General features: G+C 39.8%; 1 protein-coding gene across 2 annotated transcripts; it reads right to left on the bottom strand.

The window, feature by feature from the left end:
* Window positions 1-559: 559 nt before the first annotated feature.
* phaf1 (phagosome assembly factor 1) lies at window positions 560-19,769 on the bottom strand. 2 transcript variants are annotated; one of them, XM_074677251.1, is made up of 16 exons: window positions 18,460-19,769; window positions 18,174-18,256; window positions 17,321-17,404; window positions 17,144-17,187; window positions 16,618-16,697; window positions 16,412-16,506; window positions 14,940-15,037; window positions 12,827-12,939; window positions 12,147-12,280; window positions 10,503-10,586; window positions 9,740-9,822; window positions 7,173-7,216; window positions 7,014-7,063; window positions 6,346-6,404; window positions 6,170-6,242; window positions 560-4,503 (listed from the first exon to the last, which is right to left on the bottom strand). In XM_074677251.1, the coding sequence occupies exons 1-16, from the start codon at window positions 18,521-18,523 to the stop codon at window positions 4,408-4,410; spliced, it is 1,284 nt and encodes a 427-aa protein (XP_074533352.1). In that variant the 5' UTR covers window positions 18,524-19,769; the 3' UTR covers window positions 560-4,407. The 2 variants fall into 2 exon arrangements, with proteins under 2 accessions (XP_074533352.1, XP_074533353.1); XM_074677252.1 differs by having other exon boundaries at window positions 14,940-15,004.
* Window positions 19,770-21,054: the final 1,285 nt, after the last annotated feature.

Below are 21,054 nucleotides of genomic sequence, written 5' to 3'. Positions count from 1 at the left end.
TGTGATATGTCCACCTGAGTTTGGGTGAGATTTACTACCCAGCACCCTAAAGCTCCTCTCTCTGTCTCTCGGTAACAAAGCATCCTCACAGCACTGACCGTCTTTAGCGTCAGGTTGGGTTTACCAAAACTGGGTTAACTGTAGTTTCAGGCCTGATTCCAGACAGCGTCTACATTTTGTCTTCCTGTCTTATGGACCTTTCTGCTCCCACGGGAGCCATGTTTTAGTTTCTCTTCAATTCAAAACAACAATTCAGAAACACAAATTCTGTTTTTCCTTTGATACCATCAGCAATTTTTCAGTTTATTGCTTAAATCAAGCATTTGTATGTAAAGCTGTGGACATTTACACTCTGTTCTTGGTTGTTTTCTTGTAGCCAACACACCAAAGTCAGTGAAAACCCATCATCATTGTGGGAAACCCAACCCAACCTGCCGTTCTCTAACAGGTAACAGGAAAAACTTAAACAGCTCAGACGGTCTTATTACAACGTTAGCTTGTTGCTAATGCTCAGTGACACGCACACATATGTACTGTACAATGATGCAGCTCAAACGCATTCTCAAATTGTATTTACAAGGAGATTACTTTTTACAGAGGAGATAGAGACAGAAGTAAAAGACAGGCTCGGTGGGAGATGAGGCACAATGTTCAACAGTTTTGTGTTTTTTTTTCTCAGCTTTGCTCAGAAGCAAGTTTTGGAAAATGTTTTAATACAGCTTTTATGTTATATTACAACAGTTTCCCCTTTTTACTCGAGATGCGGGCAGACCAGGAAAGAAGAAGGGAGCTTGTATCTTTTTATGCTGGACAGCCATCACTCTTCAACATCTTTAACCTGGAGGCTTGAAAGAAAGATTAATCCTTTATTTGAATTCATCTTTAGAAATGACTCCAATTTCACCCCCTGCCTCCAGAAACCACATCCTGTCACAGGATTTAACTACAAGAAAGCTTCTGCCAGAGATTTATTGTTTCTATCGTAAACAAGCGGATGTAAAATCCAGCAATATGCCTGTGCTGGACTCTGAATCAGTCTGTCCTCTCTACAAAAACATGCCTATGACAGCTCTTATTTTTCTGTCGCTTTGTATTTTATGGCGTTAAACATGAACACCCTGCAGGAGAAGATCAAACCGAGCTCAAGCAGGGCTTTAAACTGGCACCCAGCACTTATCTGTACCTGCAGCTTTTGCATTGCACAAGAATATGTTTCAATACTGAGTGGTCCGGAGTTTAAAAAAAAAAAAAAAAAACTAACAAAAAACATTAAGAAGAACCAACTTCCAGTGATAGCTGATGAGTCGCGTGTGAGCTGATGTCTCCTCCTGAGTTTAGGTGTGATCAGAATCATGGAGGAGTATCAGGATACTCAGCCGATGCCTGAGTCAGTTGTGTCTGTGCCGTTAAGATCACGTTAATAAAAGGACACAAGAATAAGAGCACACAACTATTTACAGCATGTACATCAACATCAACTCTCGCTTGAATTCAGAGCAGTCATTTCTTGGAACAGATGTACTGACTGGATGAAAGTCTTTTCTTTAAATGCTCTTTAGTGTGCTTGTTTGCACATTGAACTATCACAAGAAAAATTGTGTCCTAACAGTCACAACGTAGAGCTGGAGAACGCACTAAAAAAAAGAATACTGTCAGTGAAACCAAAGCGTGCCAGGGCTATAACAAACCTACATTTTAACATCAATTACATCCTCTAAAACTGTTTGTTTAGCAAACATAAGATAGTTAGCTTTTCCGTGTGGATGTTGCTACCTGAAGTCAACGCTCACTTGGAGTGACCTTTTGTTTGGAGAAACTTTTAAATCAGTCAGTGGATCAATTACTTCACTTTGCCGAGGTTGTCAAATAAAAAGAGAAATTTTAACTTCTCAAACAGCGGAAAACAAAATTAAGAAGGAAATCCTGTATCTTTGCAAACCACAAAGAAGTAGCAAACCTAGCATGTCACTCTGAAATCTGCAGCCAGAACTTTGAGCATAGCATCACGTTTGCAGACCCTGAAGCGGCCCTGAAGCCCTCACATTGATAAAAACAATACAAAATGCAGCAAGAAAAATGAAACAAAAAAACCAACAAAACAAGAAAGTGAGTTTTCACTTGGGATAATTAAAGAGAATGTGTGTATTAAAACTAATACACCGTTTATTCAAATGATTCTGATGAAAAGGGGGTTTAAACACAAACATTAGGAGGACGATTTAAGCTAATGTTGTGATGATGGAATGCCTGATTCTTCCCACGTCTGAGATGGGCTCATATGATCTAACTCCACATAGAAACAATACAAATCATCTACGTTAAAGCACTCCTGTAACTCTGGATGTAGCTGGTACTGTTATTGTCTCTTGCAGAAAGTACATCCAGATGACAGACGAGTCAATTGTTGTTTTAAAACCTTTCATTTAAGCCTGCTATTGTCGTGCTGTGCAATTACTGTCAGCAGTTACTGAAGCCAAGCGCTGGATTTAGAGGCTTCACTAAGATAATGGCTGTCATTGACGTCCAGATGAGAAACACAAGATGCAGAAAAAAACAGAGCCACTCTTTCAACGGGACAGGTTCAGATAGAAGATTACAGTGATAATGTCAGCAGATCAAATAAAATCATCCTGAAACGTCTTTGGCTATTGAGCATTTGGCAATTCAACAAAGAAATAAATGCAGACATGGCTGAGGGATGAATTGCAATGCTTCGGTCAGATGTGTGGATGAAGAAAGCACAGAGGGAGAGGAGAGTGACACAGAGGACATCAGCAAAAAAACCCACATCCACTGTGCATCTTTGCTGTGTCGAAGCTTGTGGATAAAACCTCACACACGTTTACACACACACAAACACAACTACCTTCCAAAAGTCTCAACATTTACATCTCTGAGGACCAGAAAACAATAACCAATCAAGTAAAAAGGTGTGTTTTAGTGCAAATGTAAGAATGGTTGTTTTCAAAAGAATCAAAGTGGTCATGGTGTGAGTGAAGCAGGGCAGAGAGATAAAAAACAAACTGTGTGCCAGGCCAATGCCCCTCACAACATGCAGGATCAAACAAAGAGCAGGTCACCAGTTTGTGCTTGTAATTAGTTTTCACCTCTCTAAAATTCAGCCAAGTTCATGCAAATTCTCATATCATGCCTGCATGTTTCCAAGTCTCAGTCCGCGTTTAAAAAGGCTAAGAAGATAAACCAGCCCTCACCTATCGGAAACAGGTGTGAGTAGAGAAGTGAAGGAACTGAAATGCTGTGGGTGTGTATTTGTATGTGTGTGTGAGTGTGTGCTTGAATCAAAGTCAGTTAAAATGTCCATTTCAATGCCAGCAGCCAATCACATGCATTGCTCATTTACATGAACGTGTAAGCAAAGACAGAGACACAAACGTCCGGAGTGCCAAACAGCTGTGGTATAGCAGAGTTCTTATTGTTGTGTGCTTGAGTGTGTGTGTGTGTGTGTGTGTGTGTGTGTGTGTGTGGGCACCACTAGAGTAAGTAGTAGGAGGGCAAATATGACGTTGGATGAGGGAGATGAACTTGGGTTGAGCTGATGTTGGTGTTTGGGTCGTTTGGCTTTGCGGGGCTTCATATCTAGTCACCCAGCTGCTCAGGGTGTGCTGTTCAACACTCGTCTCTCCAAACCCTGAGTGTGTTTGGTTTTCCTCTTTCCGACAAATTCTGGATTCTGGTGCTTGTCCGTTTTTGGTAAAAGTCCTCTGTGGCTTCTCAATGGCTCTGGGTTCGAATGGGCCGGGCTGGTTTGGATGTGTTCTGGTTTTGAAGACATGTGGGTCTGGTTCTGAAGCTGTGGCAGGAAGACAGGCGGTACTGTCTGGTTGGACTGGCAGTGTGATCGGTTGATGTGTACTCAGTGGGTCGAGCCAGAGTGTGTATTCAAGACTTTGGCTGCAGCAGTGTTTATTGGCGTTGATGTATCTCCTCGTCTCTCTGTTTGATGTTGAATACAGAGATTTGTTGCAGAGGTTCTTTAAATGCTGAATATTTTTCACCACAAAGTCGTAGAGGTCGATGTCATCTACAGACTGCTGTCACATCTTACTGGTGTAACCATGCCAACCTCACTTCAGTCCCAACAAACTCTTCTATGGTTTTGGATAAATGCAGTCACGGCATCAGACAGGCAGCAGCTGATAGACTGCCAGGGTTGGGTTTATTGTGCAGACTGAAGGACTAAGTCCTAAGTTATGCCAGGTCTGATTGGGTTGCTTGTGTGTTCTGGTTTTATGTTCTGGGTTATGAATAGCACATGAGCTGAGAGAATATCTTCATAGTTGTGTTTGAAGTCTGCTTGGTTAGGAATCTGGCTCTGGGTTACAGGTTCAGTCAGTGGAGGCTCTAGACTCAGAACAGGCCAAATGGGAAATGGTTCTTGGTACTTGCTCAGTGGGAACTACTGCTGGACCCAGGTCTAGCTTGACTGGCTGTCCGTGGAGCTCCATAGAGAGTCACCGATGCTATGTGGTTATTCTGCATCACCTGGGGAAAGCAGAGACAGACAGCAAAAATGAGCTGCATCAGCAATTAATGAAAAAAGCTCAAAGTGAGACAAAGTAATAAAATCTCAATTAAGATCAAATGTGCATAGATTGCTCTGCCTTGTCTGTTTTTTCACCAAAGATAAGCCACCACTAGCTTTTTCAAACATTTGCAATTTACTGACAGGAGGGATTTTCCCCTTTATCATGCTGATATCTGCTGCAACAGTAAATATAATTTCTGATGTTTAAAGGTGGAGTCTTCAGGATTTTCCTAAAAATTAAAATGTCAACTTTCACTGGAATAATCCTGCTCAATGATCTCCTACGGGCCTCTATACATGTGTGTCAGTATCTGTTTCTGCCCCAACCCTCTCCTCTGCCTACATGTTGATGTTTTGGTTGTATCAGGGCGTTTCTGGATGAAGAATAAACATGGCCAATCACAGAGTGCCCAGTGGGCAAGTGACTTTGCGTGTTGATGATTTCAAGTGGAAGAATCTAATCAGAGCAGCTATGATAGCGGACGTAGCACAGAGGAAGAAAAACACAGCCAAAGTGAAACGAAACGCTAAACAGATAAAGCTTTTCACTAAATGAGGGTGAAAGTTATCTCGACTTTCAGTCGCTTTCAGACACTCGGAGAGCAGCATGGGACGAGTTGGTATGCGTCAAATACCCATGATTAGCTTGTGCTAACATGCCAAGTCTGGTGCATGGCTCTCGAGTCTCTCCCACGAAGAGACGAGTGTGTTCCACAGACTGTATGGTGTGTTCAGGTAGTCACAGTCGAAGGCTGTGGGTGTGTGGTGCCGCTGGCACTGAGCCGAGGAGGAGGAGCCCAGTTTGAAAGTTGTGCTTACTAACAAGTAATGAAATTCCTGCAAACCCTACCTTTAACAACAATGCTTCTGAAAACCCCTGCCCTCTTTAACTCTCAGGTGTTTTTCTGTGCCATAAACTGTCTAAGGTCTGTGCATACAGAATAATCATGACTTTTGGATAAAACCAACTGTGGCGAGAGAAAAGGGGTGTTTTTTTCCATATAGATTGAGTACAGGAGAAAGCCTAATAAGACATTGTTAAGTCACTTCACTTAAATCAAATAATTATCAAGAATGTAAGATGAACATTATCACAAAATACCAGCTGAATGAGAAAGATCTGGTTGGACAGGTATCTGTAATTTTATTTTTTTAGGGGTGCTGACATAAATTAAATCTATGGTGAAATTTAGTTGTCTCAGCGCCCCTTTAAATGTTAGTTCATGGCAATGATTATATCTAAAATTTTTGTCCTATCGGAATTTGGCATGTAATTATGCTAAAGCAGTTATCCCGCAGGAAGTTGATGAAATCATTTTATACTAGCATTTTTTTTCTTTAATACATGAATACTTAAATCACAAATGTTATCAAAACATGTATATTTGATTTATTTTATTCTCTCTGCTGAGCTTTAGTGTGCACATTGACACGACCGGTTACATTTTGGAATTTAGTTTAATGCACTTTAGGTTTTTTGAACAATGGTAATGAAGGACTACGTAAACACAAATCACAAGAGATCGGTTGTTTAAACAAACCAATTCTTCACCTTGACAGTAGTTTAAGACATATTCTACATGTGGTAAAGCCAGTTAGAGTAACAGAGATTTGTGTTCAGACCTCAAAGATCATTCTCTGGAGTCCAAAGCAGAAGGTGGAGCCAAAGGGGTTGGTGTTATTGGCTGAAGACGACCTGGAATGAACCACACATGATCATGTCAGAGAAAAAACACAAAAACCTGAACACAAAGTTATAAATTATATTCTCCATGTGTGAGAAATGTAAATTAGCATACCTGTGAAGGACAACAGGTTTTTCCATGGGGTGACCCAGCAGCTCCTGAATCTGATCCCACTGACAGAGAGACAAAGAAATGCTTATTTCAACCCTAGATATGGATTTAATTAAAACATCCTCACACCTACATAAAATAACAGATAAAGTCATGACTGTGTATGATAGTACTGTTATCTCGTAGTAGATTACAATCAGACAAACCACCGAACGCAGTCCTGAGTTTAAGACACAAGGCTGGAGAAATTACAGGAGGTCAGAAAAAACAAAGTCTTCAATTAAAATGCTGGGCTGGATTATGACATGCCCCACAGTCCCAAAGTACCATCTTTGCTAGTTAACATGAAACTATTGACCTCAGACAAATCAGCAAGAAGAGAACATTGAATACAAATAACAAGCCCTAATTAAAATGCCCTTAACTCTGTCCAACCCTGAGGTAGCTGGCAGATTAAGTAGGGATCTGACTGCACACACACTTCCTGCAGCTATTCTGGCCTCACAGAAATCAGTGTACAACCCCTTTTTCTGGTCATTTTTGTCAGGGGAAAAAACTGGGATTATGACTGCGGTGCATCTCTTTATATCAAGTCAATGGAAGTTCAAGTTGTTTTGGATCTAAACTCTAAACTTTCCATCACAGTTCCATAAACTTTGTGTCGAACTGACCTTGCTGTAGGTGGTTAAGATGCAGTCCTCTGTCTGAGACTCAGCTCCCTCTAAAGCCCAGAGGGGACATTAAAGAAAAGACAAAGAGCCAACATTAGATGGAAAAAACACTGATGTGAGGCCCCTGACTTCTCACTTTGAGATTCACAAGTGTCTCACCTTTCTTTATGACGAGGGGAATTTTAAAGTCACATCGATGATATCTGTGATGAGAGAGCAAAGCAATCAAAAGTAGAAGATTTTAGATGGAGGCTAAATGTTAATGGCAATCAACAAACAAACAAATGAGGCACAACTTCAGAAAAATTACACATTCGAATGCACATTTTACAGTTTTTCTCCGCTGGTTTGGCTCATTTCTTGAAACAGAATTCACATTCTCAAAACTCTAAGATCATTTGACAAAACAGTCTTACAGTTCAGCAGAACACATTTCTTTAAAAACCTCATATCTCTCCAAAAACGGTTCAATCATGCTTCAAAACTAAAGTAACTTCCCATATAAATAGTCAGTGCCACCAAAGTGCAAAGATACCTCTCAGTTATTATGGCTTACTTCTCAGAACAGACCAGACGTTCTTAACACCATTGGTGCTTTTGCCAAAATAACCAGAATGGCGCCTGCAAAAGCTCATATCCCACCCAAAACGGTTCAATTCTGTGTCACAACGAAATTCCTTTCTTATATAAATAGTTAGCGGCCCCAAAATACAATGTCCCTTTGGCATTGTATGAGCACTGCAAGTCTAAGTGTTTAGATGTTTCGTTACCAAGACAGAGGACCATTGAACTATCACCCATGTCATGGGTTACTGTACTTTAAACTCTCTGAGGCCCACAAACTAAAGTCTTTAACAAACTGCCTGTCAGAGGTAAAACACTGGTTAAATGAGAATAGCCTCCAGCTGAACTCAGAGAAAACTGAGACACTCATCATTGCCCCTGATAATGTTATTCCTGGCATTAGGCAGCACCTGGCTGGCTTGAGTTCATCAGTCAAAGCAAATTTGCGTAATCTTGGGGTCATTTTTGATGAGGGGATGTCCCTAGCGCAGCATTCTAAAAAGCTTATTTAGAACTGTTTTTTTCAACTGCGCAATGTCTCTAAGTTGAGACAAATGATCTCACGGGACGAACTAGAGACTATTATCCATGCATTTGTGTCTTCACAGTTAGACTACTGTAACGGTCTGTTCACCTGTCTCAGTAAGAAAGAGCTGAGCCGTTTACAGTATGTTCAAAACTCGGCTGCGAGGCTTCTGACACGCACTAACAGGAGAGCCCACATCACTCCTGTCTTAAAGTCCCTCCACTGGCTTCCGGTCTCCTTCAGAATAAATTTTAAAATACTTGTGCTAACCTTCAGAGCCCTACACGGACAGGCTCCTGAATATATCAGTGCTCTGATCCAGCCCTACAGCTCTGTCCGTTCTCTGAGGTCCTCAGGTCAGAACCCACTGATGGTTCCTCGAACCTGTTTCAAAACCAGAGGAGACAGATCCTTCAAAGCGGTGGCGCCTCGTCTCTGGTATGAACTCCCTTTGTCCCTGCGTTCCCTGGACTCTGTAGAGACTTTTAAAAAGCATTTAAAGACTTTCTTTTTTAAGCAGGCTTTCAGAGCCAGTAATATTGATGTTAATTTTTATTATATTTAAATCAAATGGTTTTAATGTGAAGCACTTTGTGACGCTTGTCTGTGAAAAGTGCTATACAACTAAAGGTTACTTACTTACTTACTTACTTTTTTTCCCAAGCTAACAGAATACATTTGTGTATAAAACTGAAAATAACCACAGTAAGAGTAGCCTCCAAGGTTTGGTACTGCACACTGCACTTGGTCAGGTGCCTCCATGTTCAGAAACTGTACTGGTCCTGGTCAGGCTCTATATGTTTTACAGCATTCATGATCTTCACCTGGTAACTAAACTTACTGTTTGATTGGTCACCTGAGATGTGTGACACTCCTCCATTAGTCAAGTTCTAGTTTCACCTGACTGTTAATCATTTAATCAGATTTTAAAAGAAAATCATAAATGGTATTTATGGTATTTGTTCTTGACTAAATTTGACAGTTGAACAGACTGTTGTGCATGGGATTACTTAAACGATGAAATGACGTTGACATGTTTTGGAGAGAACAACCGTTAGACAGAGAATCAACAATCGGTCAAATCAGCAGGATCTATTCACTTGGAAATAGGGCTAACTGTAGGCTACATGTACTTAATCATTTTCCAAGATGTACTGAGACATGTACTAAGGCATTTGCAATTTAATGAAATGAATGAGAAATTCAGTTATGTTGTGAAAAATTTCCAAGTGGTTCAGAGGTTTGTCCATGTTATTTTGAAATTCAATTTCTGTTCAAGAAATGAGCCAAACCAATAGAGAAAAAACTGTAATACAAACTGAAAATCTGCAACACACCGTCACAGAGGTACAAGAGGCAAACACACTCACTGAGTCATGGATAAACACACAGTGCTGCTATACCCTGCTGAGGATCAAAGGCAGTACAACTGTGGCCCACCATTAAGACTCTGTGCATTACACAGTGCAGACGAAGCGTAACAGGAGCAAATATATATACCCTGCTCTGAAATGGCAGTGGATTAGAGCCTGATGTTGATTTAGATCTGAATAGTTAAACATGATGGAGAAAAGGGAGGGGCTAAGGAAATGATGTATAGGAAAGAGGAAAGAATGCTAGATAAAAAGATACTTACATGTTGAAGTTGTAATGTCCAGGAAAGTTGGTATGGAGAACAAACTTCTTGACCAAGTGTGTAGTTGAGTCAAACAGGATATCCTAAAAAAGAAAGAAAACAATAAAAAAAAAAAAAAATGTGTATTGCTCTCTTTGAGCAAAGTGTCTCATCAGAGCAGCTCATTCCAGGCTTATCAACTGAGAACAGTGCAGAGAGTGAATGTAAATGGAGCCTTACTAATAACCAAGAACCTAAAGAGGGGTATTGTGCTTTTTGAGGCTCTATACTTTCCCTGTGGTACTGGTGTAAAAAAAAACAAAAAAAAAACTGCTTTTCCAATCACACACTTCACTTCCAATAACTTTCTCTGATGAGAATTTGACAAAGAAAAAATGTAATGTAGAAAGAAATTTGGTTAGAGAATAATTTTCCACTTGCCCACAATATGTCATATCCATGGTAACATCACCATCATCACCATCTTTAGAAGACATTTTATGCTCCATTACAGCACTGTTAGCAACTATTCCTTCCTTAAACTACACAACAAAAGGCAACGGACACAACGGAAAGGCTGGTTACTAAACATAACAAGAGTAAACCCAGAGCAGACCAAGCTCTAAAATGATTCCTATTCTTTCCCTCCCCAGTTTATTTGTCCATGGCTCAAACAAAGGCTAAATTACAACATTTAGAGTGAATTTCTGAGTCAAATCATAAAACAAAAAAACATGCTTGACAAATGTAAACACACAGACAGAGGCTCGACTGAGCTACATACCACTCCAAGGGTGAAGTAGTTGAAGAAGTAGTCGTTACATTTAGAAGGAACCTGCTTGTGAGGTGATGGAGAGTGGATCTTCATCTAAAAGAGACAAGAGTACAAAAAAGACTACATGTTACATGCATCTTTGGGCCTTGATCATGAGTCCTGTTTTATTTGATAAAGACAACAAATGAAGCCTAATATTTTCAGTTTCTTGCAAGCTATTAGAATTTGACAGTATTAGTGCAAAGTTGCAGAAAAAAAGGGAAATTTCAAGCAGTTGTGTTGTAAATGAACAAGAATTAAATATGAAGCATGGAACAATCTCTGAAGTCATATTTTGGTAACGTTTTGTGAATGACTGAAAACTTCTTTTGCTCATTAGGATAAAAACTGCAAGCAGTGTCATGATTAAAAATTAGTCAGTGCAAAATGAGTGTGGCATACAGAAGGATCAGCTAATAAGCAGCTCGTGCCTGCTTCTGTAAGCAGTGAGTATAACTTAAAGAGATGATTCATGTTCCTCATTAAGTTGTCGCTGCTGGGTGCTCTGATATCCTCCTTTACATTATTTTTATGAGGAAAAATCATCGATACTGATTAATGCTTCCTTCTTATAAAATTAAAGCGTCATTTCCTTAGATAATATACCCTTAGATAATGTACATCTTTCTGGACATAAATTTATGACTAAAATCTTATGAACTTGTGAGTTTATTGTCATTAAAACTTGTGTTATGTTCATTTATGAAAATATGCTTGTAAATGCATAACTTTTCTCATAAACAAATGACTTTTTATTGTAAATTTTCAGTGTTGATATCTGGTAATGCACAGTTAAATTTTTTGTTTAATCAGTTAGCAATTAACATACACTTTAAAACAAAATGTTATGTTTTGATCCCTGCACAAGATGTGGGGAGCCTCACTGACAGCAAACAATCAAGCTGTTATCATAGGCTGTAAAAAAAATGGACGTCATCTTGCCCGGCTCAAAGTGAGGTTGCCACAAAAACTGCTCCCTCTGGTGGCTGGCTGCAGTATAGGTTAAAAAAATCTGGCTTTCCAGTCATTCCAGATGAGCTGTGGTCAAACTTTAAAAAAACTAATACGCCTCGTAAAAATGTTTCTCTCGTCCGGTTGTTGTGGTGACTTGCAGATATCATTTGGCTGCCTTGTATTCAAGTTCTCTTTTTTCTGAAGAGTTTCATTTTCAGTAGTTATATGAGGTTAAAAAAGAGGCTTTATGTCACGTTCAACGATGATTGACAGCTGCAGTTCTCGTGTATTTTTTGGGGGGGATTGTACAATACATCGGGAGTTAGGGTCAAGAAGTGATTAAACTCTTGAAAGAAAAAAATAATATTATTTTTGTCACCACTCAGATTCTCCTTGTATCTCTCACAGTCTCTACTGCGCAGGCTCTGGCTGCACACCTGCTACAATGGTGCCGCCTGTGACGGGGGTACTTTGGCTTCAAAATCGTACCATGGTAAATGGTAGAGTCACGCTGTCCACTCTGCAGTCTATGGTTGTTATAAGTCAGTCAGCACTTTATGGAATCAACTTTGTTTGTTTAGAAACAGGATGATTTGCTACAGCGAGGATACTTATAGTTCTAACAATAACAGCAGCAAGAGTCAGTGACAGCCTCCTTACCTTGTCCTCAGACTTGTAAAAGACTTTGTGTGGTGAGCCCAGAGCACCCAGAACGTCCTGACAGGAGTCTCCAAAGAAGATGTTTCGCTCAATGGACCTGACTTTAGCATCAGCCATCACACCTGGACCACAACCTGCACCCACACATTCAGAAAAAAGTCAGGGAGGTATATAACTCACATAGAGATCATGTAGAAGCATCAAACCTCATCTTTCAGATATAACCATAAAGATTGTTTGAGGAAGAGTGGACTGCCTTCAAAGGCGATTAAAACCCATCTTTGTCTTTCTGATCCACCCACGTGTCTGAATATAAATGTGTTGCTCCATTTGCTCCGCTGAGTGTATATGTGGAGCTTAAACACCATGATCAAATGCTGCACTTCTTCTGAACCCTTCACACTGGAAGCTGCGTAAAATATCACTCTGGGATGGTGATACCACAGAACAGAGAGACAAACTAAATGCAGTCACACCGACTCAAACCTTTTTTTACAATTAACTAAGATGTAAGAGAAATAAAGGATATAATTGAGGAAAAAACAGTATCTGGGTACAAGAAACAAAAAATCAAAAACACTGGACTTGAGTCTGTAGGTCTAATGGTGGGTGAGAAAAACATGTTGGATGGCTCATTACTCTCAGGTCCCAGTCCTCAGGACAAACAGAGGCTTTGTTACCTGCAGTGAGAAGCCGGAGTTTGAGCCCAAGAGGCCCTGCCTGGTCTCTCAGGACATCCACACCGTCTGCATATATGTTACCAAGGAAACAAGCCAGCGGCATCACTGGGGCTCTGAGGACAGAAACGATATTCATATATACATAAATGTGTGTGTGTTTACTTCTTCGTTTGGTTTTGTAAATGTATTTAAACTGGACCCTTTACAGATGTCAAAAAGTTCTTTCCACTGTATCATAAAGTTTCAAATAGAAATTCATTTTTTCAAAGACTTCCGTCATTACCTCTGCCAAGGAGGTTATGTTTTTGGGAGAGTTTGTCTGTGAACAACATAACTCAAAAAGTAACAAACAGATCACAATAAAATTTTCAGGAAATGTTCAAATAGGTAATCTGGATCACCGATTTTTTTAAAGGATTCTTTATCATTGTGAGATAGGGCTGTTTTCACCATATGTGTATATAACTCTACTATAAATGGTTGGATTGCTTTGTCAAACAATACAAGACAAGGTCACCATAATTTCTGACAGATGTAAAAGTACGATCCAGATCCTGGAAATATTCTGGATACTAAGATCCAGAATATGAAATATGTACTGGGTCGTCATAATTTCAACACTGTCAGGAAACAAATTATTATACAAACCTGCAACTAACACCAAATTGTGGCAGACAGTCTGCTCAAAGGGAGTATAACATTAAAGTAGGACTGAAGTGTTGGTGACAATTGCAATATGCTTGGCAGAGGTCTGCGCTCTCTGAGTGCTTTTCTAGTTTCAGAGGTCAAATCCCACCACCAGAGGAACTGAATGGAAGTTTAACGTCAGTATAAATAGAAAAAGGGCAATGTTTACAAACCACTTTCTTGAGTCTTCTGACCACTCAAAGCACTTTTACATCACAAGTCACACACAGCCACATTTATTCACAGACAAAAGAAGCTGCTGTGTAAAACCAGTTTAAATAACCCCATTCACACACTGCAACCAATGTCTAAGTGATGTGTGATAAATAATAAGTGTCTTGCTCAAAGGTACTAGACCAAGACAGCTCATATTAAACATTACATTATAGTTCTGTCGAAGAGATGTGTAATGATATACAAATTCACAGTTTTCCAGAGTAAAGGGCAGGAATTAGGATGACTCCTGCATCATAAAGCCAATTAACTGATCAGTGTGCTGGGGGAAGGACACTTAAGGATATGCTTGAGCAAAAACAACGAGGGTATCTGTTAAAAAAGATAGAGTGTAAACATACAACTAGGGCAGCTAGATATTGGGAAAAAAAGATACAGCAATATTTTAGTTTTCTGCGATATATATATTGCAATATTTTCTAAAGTTTACTGCTTCACCCTGTTCAGCTGAATTCTCCCTGAATCTTCCTGAAATGATAATAACAGACTCTTGCCTTATTGACTCTGTCTCTCTCTGCTTTGTGGATGCTATTTATGTTTGCAAAGAGTTTAAATCATGTTGATAATTATTGATATTAATCTATAATATTTCCTGTAGGTGACTATTCTCACATCAGGTTAGACTTCTTCTTAACGTGCTCATGCACAGGGGTCTCGTCTTTTAAGTTTCCCTTTGTAACCAAATAATATCACAGGGACATTTACTAAATATGAGCAATCACACAGTGACCCCTTAATTTGTCCTCTCATGTTTTGACTTTTTTTTTTGGCTAGAATATTTTGTCAGAGATATGAATCAGCAAAAATTACTGACATTTCTAGAACAAGCGTAACATATTGCATTTATCAAGTACCCTTGTGTAAGCACACGTCCCAATGATGATACTGAAACCGTATATATGGTGCAGCCCTACTTATAAGAACATCAGTATTAGGGCAAAAGTCTCTTTATCTTAATAATGAGGCAGTTCTGGCCTTGTTTGAAGTCACTGACAACACCTTTTTTTTTAAGTCTCTGGCTGCTTTATGAAGGGACTAAACTGACCAGTGCACAGTACTGTGGGTAATACAAGTATTATGAACAAGAACCCCACACAACCCCACTTAAAAACAAGGAACTCTCTCTTAAAGAAGAGATATGATAGTGTAAATAAAGTGTAGTGTGTCTTTATCTTCTCCCAGTGGTTGTTACCTTGTTTCCTGCAGGTTGTTGCCTGTGTAGATGTGCATCCTCTTGACCATTGCCCCATGTGGAATCTGCAGGGAGGCCAAACCCATGGCAAAGTTAGGCTGCCAAGGCAAAACAATTGGGAGTAGTACAAGAGTGGTATAAACTGCACAATAACAGACTCTGTGTCGAGAGGACACGACACAAGGATTTTCAAACACAGAAAAACGTGGTCATCTGATGAAGCACTACAGAGTGAAGCACTCAAACCAAACTGGCTAACCTTATTACCTCTGCACTTAAGAGGAAAACTCACACCCCATGATTCCATGTATTGGTGACACTACATTTTCAGCCAACTTGGCTCTCTGTTCGGATGAACAGTTTTTTTCTAACACAGGTCCAGTACCAAAAAAAGCATTGTGACTCAGCAGTGTTTACTTTTTGTCTGCTGCTTTGTGCTGCTTCCAATAACAGACATGCAGAATGGCTGCAATGAGTCATTCTGATGTTTTGACTAAAACTTTCAGTCTTCAGTGTTTTCATCTCATAACTCTGATCTGAAAAATAGGCCTTCTCTTTGACAAAATCTTGAATGCAGCGGATCACTGAGCTTTAGATGAAGAAATGTAAATGTTTGAACTCAAATTAGAAGATGAAACGAGTGGTATACACCTGCAAACCACTGCAGACAAGCAGCAAGCACACGCTTTTATCAGGGTGGACTCAAAGGTTTCAAAGGCAATCAATGAACTTATCACATCAGCAATATGTCGGAGCAGCCCAATAGCCTAACTAAAAATGTGCATTAAGCTGCCACACCTTAGTTAACAGGATAAGAGAAATCATCTGTGAGAGCAGTGAAACCATCACCTCATGATCAGTACATTCACAGTAGCAAGCAGCAGAAGGAAGCAGACAGCAGAGCAGCTGGCTCATGACATGCATCAAAGACATCCACAGCTGAACAGTGCAGATAGAAAAAAGCCACAAAAGCTGAACCCTGCACTCTATTTACTGAGAGAGTACCAAAACCATACAGATTTTCAGTTGTTTTCAGTGTTTTGTGCTGAAGCCTGCATTGTTAAGGAGAATTTAATCTCAAAGTCATGCAGCCAAGTTCCTTAACTACCTGCTACAGTCAGATTTATACTGCTTACATCTGAGTAACAAAAACAAAGTTCCTTCTTGATGAAACAGATTTTTTTTTTTTTTACAGAAATAAGATAAAAATGTTTTGTTCCTAACTTGACAAGAAGAATGCAGTCCCATTGATAGACTGGAATCAGCTTCCATATTAGTTCCCGATGATTTATCGTCAGGACATAGCAACACTTAGCTTGGAGGGGTTAAGGAACATGCTTTGACCTCATACTGTATGTATAAAGGTAATTACTTTAATCACCAGGCTACCCTGATTCCCTTACAATGTGAAGAAACACGCAATCAGCCCTCATCCAAATGGCAAACAAGCAAGATCAGTCAGAGCATCTTACCTCGTATTTTGGAGCCTCGTTCCATGAGTCCAGTTGGAAGGAGAAGGACAAACCTCTAAAGTTGAGATGGAACAGCTGCTCTGCAGCATTGTAAACTGGAGTCGAGGAGGTAAAAGGGTAAAAAAATTAGGTTAATAAGACTAAATGCAGGTTTACAGTGTTTGTATCAGCAAACATCCTTAATGTGTTTGTGATTTGTTTAGTACCTCCAGGGTGTGTGGCTCCAAATGACTGGTCTATTTGCTCTATTGTCGGGGCAATGGCCTGAGAGTTAAAATGGACTCCACTGAAACACACACACACACACACACACACACACACACACACACACACACACACACACACACACACACACACACACACACACACACACACACACACACACACACACACACACACACACACACACACATTGATTAACATTCATACAGATTGCTGTGCATTCGATGAAGAGCTGTTGCCAGAGGAGTTAAATGGATTTTACTGATAGTCGATCACATAGATGAAGGAATGCATTAAAACAGGCAGATTCTTTTAGTGGGACATTTTCACTATGCAGCTGCCCACCTGGGGCCTCAAACTCAAACTCTGTAGTAAATAAATTATGGGGTATGCACACTGACCACTATGCAGACCACAATCTTTTTGTAGATAAAGGCACATTATTATGACAGCTGCACATCCAATGAGATTTCATCCTCTCTTCATCAGCTGATTTCTATTTATACTCACCAGTATTTCAACTTTACTTTGCTCAGGTCATACACTTCAATCACCTGTTACCAAGAAGATTGACAAAAGTAGGGAAACAAAATGATTATTTCAAAGTTATTCAGAGAGGGGAGTGGTGTAACAGCTTTGCCTTACAAACACAGACCAAAACACACGCAAACAGTAAAGAGCTTTCACCTTGAGTCTCTGATTTGTGGCATCAAACAGCAGTTTAATCCCATCCTGAGTCAAATTCAGTATGAGGTCATGGCTGAGTGGCGTCTGGGTAGAAAACAAACAAGCTAGTTAACAGAGAAGTGAGATGAAGGGTGGCATGACCCTACAGGTGGACACGGGGCAAACAACGCTCTATTTAAGTGAAGGAAAAGGTAATAAAGCAAGACTGACATTTCATACACACTTTGCATTACAATCACTTTATGGGACTTTATTCAAAAGATTTTACAACCATGTGTTTTGAAAACAAACTCTCTGACTGGTTATATTTTTAGCATCAAACCTGTGGGAAGGATTTAAAAATAGCCAGGGACATGTTTGTCTTCTGAGGTGTTTTTTTTTGAGGTATTAAAAATCAGATAGAACACTTATATAAACACAAACCTATCCTCACAATATACAAAGATTGATTTTCTACTAATTTGGGAGAGTTTGGGCCAAGATGATGTTTAAGGATGACATGCTTTCTTTTAAAATGAAGCTTTCAGTGCTCTCTATTGGGCATACGATGCAATGGCAACACTTTTCTTTAACTACATGAAGGAAATTCTTTTATCCCAACAGCCTACGTGCCTACAGCCTCCACAGTAATGCCTTGATATCTTTGTTAAGCTTTAGTACAGGAAAAAAAAAACCTCTTTGATGTCATTAATGTACAAATACTGGCTAGCTAGTACTGCCTTCACTGTTCCCTGGAAGGAATGCCTTTTAAAGATGCAAAATTTGTTCAGCTGCCTGCAGAGCAGATTCCTAAATATACCTATAAATGTTTTGCCAGTAAAAAAAAATGCAAACAGATTTTCAGACACTTTACCTGTTCACTGTATAGCACCTGGACATTTTTAATGATGCGGCAGTGTTTCTGAAGAATAGATATGGCCTGGGCCAATGGCATCCCTGAAAACATAGACATAAACAAAGCAAACATATACAAACATGGAGATATTAAAAAAGGTACCTTCATTTCTCCTAGAGCCAGTTATGGTAAACAAAAGTTCCTTCATGAAGGTAAATAATTTAAATGTGGCTTCAGGAGTTGTAAGTAGCATTTATATTTTTTCACAATAATGCTGGGTCTAATAAGATTTGTTAAAACTCACCTAAGGCAAATTCCCATTGCTCATTTCCTAGTGATCTCTCAGGCACCACCTCCAGATCCAGCATTGGCAAGTAGTGGGGGGCAGCTCACCTCACCTCAAGACACAATGGGACCCTCAGGGGTACCCTTTCTTTTTTGCTTCCCTGATCTCAACGCTGTCTCACAATCGCTTTAGATAGCCACTTTAATTCATAGCTCTATCTATCTATCTATATACCCAAAGCTAACGGATTCATGAGTGTGAGCAACAAACAGCTACTCAACCTGTGGGTTAATGTAAAAAACTGGTCACTTTATCACATGTCATGTGTCACTGAACTTATCAATACAACAAAGAGGAATGATGAAACGTATATACTCAAAATGACATCTACAACACAACCTGAGGATGGATAACAAAGGCTGACAGAGAAACAAACGCTTTGAATGACAGTTTAATGGTTGCACCTCAAAGGCTGACAGCTTGCACACAAACAAATTACGCAACCTGTCAACCTGAAACGTACAAGGCCAGCTACTAGTTCACCTAGTACTTGGTTGTGTGCCTAAAATCGATACGTATTCTAAACAACCGACTGAGCCCATACAATCCAAAGTCACAACTACACATAAACGTTAAACGTGTTTAACAGTCAAAGACGTCTCAAACGTCTTTATCTGACAAGTAAATATCAACTTGTTCAGCTACAGCGCTGCGTCCTGCTTCCCACAGTCCAACCGATTACAGTCAGCAGAAAACACAGAGGCACGATATTTTTTCTCCAACCCGACTTCTTACACTGAGCTACTGTTATCTGTTAGTGTCGGGCGGTTACGAAAGCATCGGTTGACAACAAGACTGTTTCTGTGCGCTATGGGGCTAACGTTAGCTGATGAGCTAGCTGCTCCTCGCGTTAAAGAAATAAAGTACAAAATTATAAATAATGTATGTGCAGAAAAAAAAACAATACAGGAAAAAAAATCGCTGCCCAGGCTGTCACGACATAAACAAAGAAAACACGCCAAGCCGTGGGCTGTTGTGCTCTTTCTTCTTTTTACCGAGGGTTCAAGCTCTGAAGCTAGCTCTACTGTCGCTGGTGCGTAAATTTAAAGTCCTCGATTAGAAACGCGTCTTCTGTTACATATGAGCCCTTCTGTCGATAACAGCCCACAGTGTCCCTCTGTCGGTGTTTACGTCTCTTCAATGTCAGGAGCAGATAAGAGCAACACAGTGTCCAAACAACAGCAACTTCAGGCATCAACAACAGCCAGCAGGATCAGCTGATCATTCAACTTCCTCTGTTCAACAAACGTTCCTCAGTCGACGTGATGACGTCACGGTCAGCTGACACAGACAACCATGAGGCGGGATTTCATAATATGAGGAAATACACAGCAACGAAAGTTTTTACATTTTATGATTTTATCTGTTTTTAAGAAAGAAAAACTGTGAATATATGATGCACGGAGATTAAAAAGTAACCCCCTGACCTTCAAGTACATATACCTTTTTTATTTGTATTTTCAACCATTAAGAAATTATTTGTAGACATGCATCACTGTTTATGGAAGATTTCCAGAAAAAGAAATTAAAAAAAATCGTGCTCTTTTTTTGCAAATAAAATTTTCTGAATTTTCTGATTTCTATATGAATGTAACATTTGAGATTTTTTTTCCGAATCCTCTCACTGTGTATTGTTCTTTACCTTTTTATTCAAGAGAGAGTAACTGATGCAGAAACCTTCACATATAGTCTGATTATTTTGAGTCCTGTACAGCTGTTTCCTCTCTTGGCTCCTGTTTGTTTGTTATTTCTTGGAGCTCTTCCCCTCTTTCCATTACTCCCAGAAGTGGCTGAGAGCTCACATGGTGATGAAAACTAAACAGTACTTTAAAGGTTTTTTTTGTTACTTTTTGTGTGTGTGTGTGTGTGGGGGGGGCATTATTGTAAGTTATTCTGTTTCATTGTTATGCTCTCTTAATTTATTGTTTCTATCTGTATTCTTTCTTTATCTCTTTATATTTTCATGAACTCCGCTCTGACATGCTGGAGACAACAGCTGTAGATTGGCTATGTGACTAACTCTGGATATTTATATGGGAACTGTGCTGAATGTTGATTCACACCCTGGACTGGTTGCCAGTCTGTCACAAGGCTGACATACAAAAAAGCAATTTAGAATCACCAGTTAAAGGTCCCATATTATGCAAAAATTACTTTATTAAATCTTTTAGTGAAATCTGTGGGTCTTTGGCTTTCCTCCCAGCCCACAAAATGTGACAAAACCAGTACTTAGTAGTGCTTGTGAATGTAAAACCCTGACCCAAAACGAGCTGTTTGCCAGCGTCAGCGATTCCCTCTTTTGACCAATCAGGAGCAAGTCTGACTTGATTGGTCCACCGGAGCCCCCCCCCGAACCCCCTCCCCGCCCACTCCTCCACCCGCTGCTGGAGGTATGCCAAAGTTAGATAGCTATCACTGATTTGTTGTTGTCTGTAAACAGCCAGAGTTCCATGCTCAAGCTTCCCGTCTTGGAAGAAGACAAGACTAAGTGGCTAGAGTTCATTTATGAGGGAATGAGCCAGCTACACTCAGTAAAACTGTGCATGTGTGTGC

This window comes from Halichoeres trimaculatus, unplaced genomic scaffold (genome assembly GCF_033239565.1).
Source record: "Halichoeres trimaculatus isolate MK-OKI-2021-1 unplaced genomic scaffold, fHalTri1.1 fHalTri1_scaffold_10, whole genome shotgun sequence".
Taxonomy (NCBI): domain Eukaryota; kingdom Metazoa; phylum Chordata; class Actinopteri; order Labriformes; family Labridae; genus Halichoeres; species Halichoeres trimaculatus.
This window is presented reverse-complemented; position numbering and strand designations above follow the sequence as displayed.

Bases quoted from the DNA above. Each gene is read 5' to 3' on its own strand.
- phaf1 (XM_074677251.1), bottom strand. From the start codon at position 18,523: ATGCTGGATCTGGAGGTGGTGCCTGAGAGATCACTAGGAAATGAGCAA. The intron at 17,405-18,173 runs GTAAAGTGTCTG...TTTTCTACCCAG, and splicing joins AGGTGCTATACAGTGAACAG to ACGCCACTCAGCCATGACCT. The intron at 4,504-6,169 runs GTCTGAACACAA...TGCTTTCCCCAG, and splicing joins TCCAGAGAATGATCTTTGAG to GTGATGCAGAATAACCACAT.